General features: G+C 51.1%; 1 protein-coding gene and 1 pseudogene across 1 annotated transcript; both read right to left on the bottom strand.

The window, feature by feature from the left end:
* Positions 1-508: 508 nt before the first annotated feature.
* On the bottom strand, positions 509-1,218 carry LOC149112129 (uncharacterized). The gene has a single exon (XM_089290110.1). It carries the CDS (start codon positions 1,207-1,209, stop codon positions 625-627), a length of 585 nt encoding a protein of 194 aa, XP_089146236.1. The 5' UTR covers positions 1,210-1,218; the 3' UTR covers positions 509-624.
* Positions 1,219-1,840: 622 nt separating this feature from the next.
* Positions 1,841-3,286, bottom strand: LOC149112128 (uncharacterized; annotated as a pseudogene).
* Positions 3,287-3,781: the final 495 nt, after the last annotated feature.

Raw genomic sequence — 3,781 nt, 5'->3', positions numbered from 1 at the left:
TTCAAAGCATTTTTCTTAATCCTTTTCACTGTGTCGCGCGAGTAGGTTCTGGCTCGACACTAGCGGGCTCAGGCTTGGGCTCCGGCGTTTTGAATTTGTCGAACGCGGGCTTGGCCATTGCCTTGAGCTCTTCACGTTTGTAATAGATCCCGAGCAGTGAAACGCCTATGCCGCCAATAGCAATCCATTGGTTGGCGCTGAGGCCGCCGCTCTTTGGGATTTCGCTCTTTGGGCTTTCACCTTCTGTAGTCGGGGCTGGCTCAGGGGTCTCTGTGGCGGCTTTCGCCTTGTTTTCCGCGTGATAAGCCTCGGCCGCTTTCTTCTGTTCTTCCCGGGCCAGCCGCGTTCTTTCAGCAACCATTTTCCCAGCAGCCACGCGCTTTGGATTTTTTTACGCGCTGCGTGGTTGCAGTCGGAGTTGTCGCTTGCTGTGTGATATCGCCGGCAGGTGCTGCCCGGGTTTCGACCTGAGGCGCCGTGACGGCAGGCGGACTTTGTCCAGGTGCGCTCTCGGATTGTTCGGTTGACATTCCGAAGCGAACCGTATGCTAAGCAAATGAAAAAAGTTTAATTGTTAACACTTTGACAGCAAGCCCTCAGCAGTTGTTGATGATTGCTGCCCAGTTATTTTGCAGTTGCCGATCCGGGTACTTTATCAACGCCCTCAAGCGGATAGCCGTGTTCATCACGAGAAGGGTGGATCTTCTCCGGCAACTGTGGACTATAATCAACATGTTTAGTGGTGATGAACACCGCATTGGCCGCAGCAAGAAACCGGCCGCACTTCAAAGCAAGGTTGCCGGCCAGATTGGAGAGTTCTTTGTTCAAGATGTAGTCGTTTCTGAGCTCTTTCTGATAAGCGTCGATGTCTTTGATTTTGACGGTCATTCCGACCATTTTGGTTGCAAGAAAAATAAAGCTGTCGATCAGGCTTTCCGTTGTCTTTGAGCCCACGTACGTCTCGCAGCGTTTGGTGAATTTCTCGACCTCTTTGTCGCTCAGGCGCTTCACCTGCTCGTGGGTTAGCTGCACTCCGATGGCCTCTTTGGCTTTGCCTGTGGACACTAACACGGCCAGCTGCTCGCGAAGAGCAGGAATGTCAGGTCCGGGGGCGGTTGGAGCAAGGCCGCCTGCTGTACCACTCGACGGCTCGGGCTCCGTTTGAAGAAGGTTCATAACTTCTGCTAACGCGACATCTTCTCCAGCCATTTCTATATACAACTTTCATTTTTTTATTCAAATAACTTTACCCTGTAGGGGTGGCGAAGCGAGAACACAAGATAAGAGAACTTTCGCTCTTTCAGCTTTGAAACCAGACCTTTGGACCCATCCGGGGAGAGCTCGCCGGCATAATCATCGAAGATGGCTTTCGTGGTCCTGGCCGAGGGGGTGTAAAAGAGGACGATCGCCGCCACGTTCTCCCGGAAGGAAGATGTTATGCCGGTCAACTTCTGGGTCAGCACCCAAACGCTGATGCCCATATGCCGGGCAGAAAAGGCGAGATTCACCAGCTCGCCTGTACGCCCTTTCACGTCTTTGGAGGCTGCGCAGTCGTCGAGGATTATGAGCGTGTTGGTGCCCTCGGAAAGCCATCTCACGAGCTTCAACCACTTTTCCACGGCGTGCTGATCGCAGACTATCACATCCATTCTTGGATCGTTTTCACCAAGCCGGTGGTAGGTCTTGTTGAGCGTGAACGTCGGGCAGATGAGAACGATGTAGTCGAACTTTCCGCGGAACGGGCCGTACAGCTGGTCCACCACGAACCTCGATTTGCCAGAATTAGTCGGCCCCACAATGAGAGCGTTGAAGGGTATCTTGCCGGGGTCCATGTTCATATTCAATACTGCACATCTTCTAGCTGTCTGTCCATAAGGTTGAACTGGAAGTCGGCGATGACGAATACGTGGCATTTCACGTCGCCTGAGCCTTCGGTTTTCCGCTCAATTTCCAGCTGGACACCATCCGTACTGTTCACAATGCGCGTGCCGCTGCCGTGCATGTTTTGGTTAACAATGGTGCGCATATCAATCACAAGCCCGAACTTATCACCGGTGTAAAACTTTGTCATATCCATGTGCTCCGTTTTATTTTTTCTTTCACGAACAAGTTGCGGGCCTCTTCTTACATGTCCTTGCCTTCGATGCCGCCGTTGTAAAGCATGTTGGGCGAGCCGTTGACCGTGACGCTGACTTTCGTCAGATCGGGGAAGATGAATTTTTCTGAATCTCTGTTGCCCGCAGTATACGGCTCTACAACCAGGAGGAGGAGGGCTTTCAGTGACCTTCTTTGGGCGTTGACTTTGATGGTCAGCCTCGGGTCAACATCTTTTTTGAAGGCAACCTCTTTGTCATGCATCACGTGGTCGTAAAGTAACTCTTTGCCGCTGGAGTAAACGCACCGCGCCTCGTCTGCCGGAGTCTTGCTGCGGATCATTTTGTACTCGAGCTATATATTTTTTAGCTTGTATTTCAGCTGGGTTGTGTCGGAGCCTTTGACCACGTGTATAGCTTCGGCAAGTTTTACGTCGAACTTGAGGTCGTTGTAAAGGGCCTGGGGGTAGAAAACGCCGTGGTCGGTTAAGATCTGATGGTCCAGCGTGATCCGGTACTTTTTTCCGTAAACCTCGTTCAGCTTGTTTTCAGCGTCGACGCCCGAGGTTTTCTTGTCTCCCGCGTCTGAGTGGATTTTGCACAGATCCTCGCTCTGAATCCCTTCGAGAATCCTGTTGTCTCGCTCTTCCTGCGAAAGGAAAAGGTCTTCGAAAGTTTTGTAGATGTCGCACCCAACCGTGTCTTGCAGGGTTCTTTCCGCAAACGACACGACCAGCCTGTCAATGAGCGCCCGCGTGACGTTCTGGACGAGGAAGTTGTTGGCGTGCCCTCCAGAAAGGTGGATGTCAAAGACAAGCGTTAGCGAGCCCGGCACCAGAACCTCGTTCTCGTTCAGCTTGGACACGTAAACGTACAGTGTATTGCCGGGGTTGGCTTCAGAGGGGTTAAAGGTGATTCGTTTGACCGCGCGCTCGGCCTTCATGGCGTGTACGGTCTTTTCGCTGTACGTTGGGCGAACGTTCTCTGGCACCACTGACATTGTGTATAAAACACCGGCGATTATTTCTAATTTGAAAAATAACTTGCTTGAAATATATCGCTATGGCGGAAGGCGGTGGCGATTTTGCTTACAGACCCAGACCTTGACAAAAAGCTTGACCACGATGATGATGTCGGACAAGAGGTCAACACAACCGAACCTTTTGACCCAGACGCGGCGTCCACTCCCTACCAAGGGGGCGAACAAACGGAAATGCGTACTATGCTGCACGAGAAGTCCGGCCTGCCTGACACTTCCTATACCGAGACGTCATTTATGGGGGAAGAAACCCCTTTGTTAGGCGTGAAAGGTGAACAGCAAAGATCATGGGACAGTTTAACGAGAGTTTTTCCGAAAGAGAGCGCGATTGATCTTGAAACTAAATACGAAAAGGGCCAACTGTATGTCAAAAGGCAGGGCTTTGGAAAAAACTTTATAAACTCTTCACCAAAGAAAAGAGTACAGGCAAGCAACATCTAAACCCACAACTTTCAAAAGAGATCAAAGACTCTCTTGGCCCGATGGCACAAGAAGTTATTGATCAAGAAAATGAGGCCCTAAGAACCCTCCGGCAAAATTTGAAAGACGCTGAAAAACAATTAAAAGAGGCAGAAACGCTCGCCGCGGAAAGGGAAAAAGCCTCACAAGAGGCGCAGGAGCTTAGGCAACGAATAGAGAGAAACCAAAC

The sequence above is a fragment of the Orbicella faveolata genome, unplaced genomic scaffold (assembly GCF_042242905.1).
Source record: "Orbicella faveolata isolate gen_17 unplaced genomic scaffold, um_ofav_v1 contig_2, whole genome shotgun sequence".
Taxonomy (NCBI): Eukaryota; Metazoa; Cnidaria; class Anthozoa; order Scleractinia; family Merulinidae; genus Orbicella; species Orbicella faveolata.
This window is presented reverse-complemented; position numbering and strand designations above follow the sequence as displayed.

Excerpts from the sequence above, each read along its gene's own strand:
- LOC149112129 (XM_089290110.1), bottom strand. The coding sequence starts at position 1,209 with ATGGCTGGAGAAGATGTCGCGTTAGCAGAAGTTATGAACCTTCTTCAA.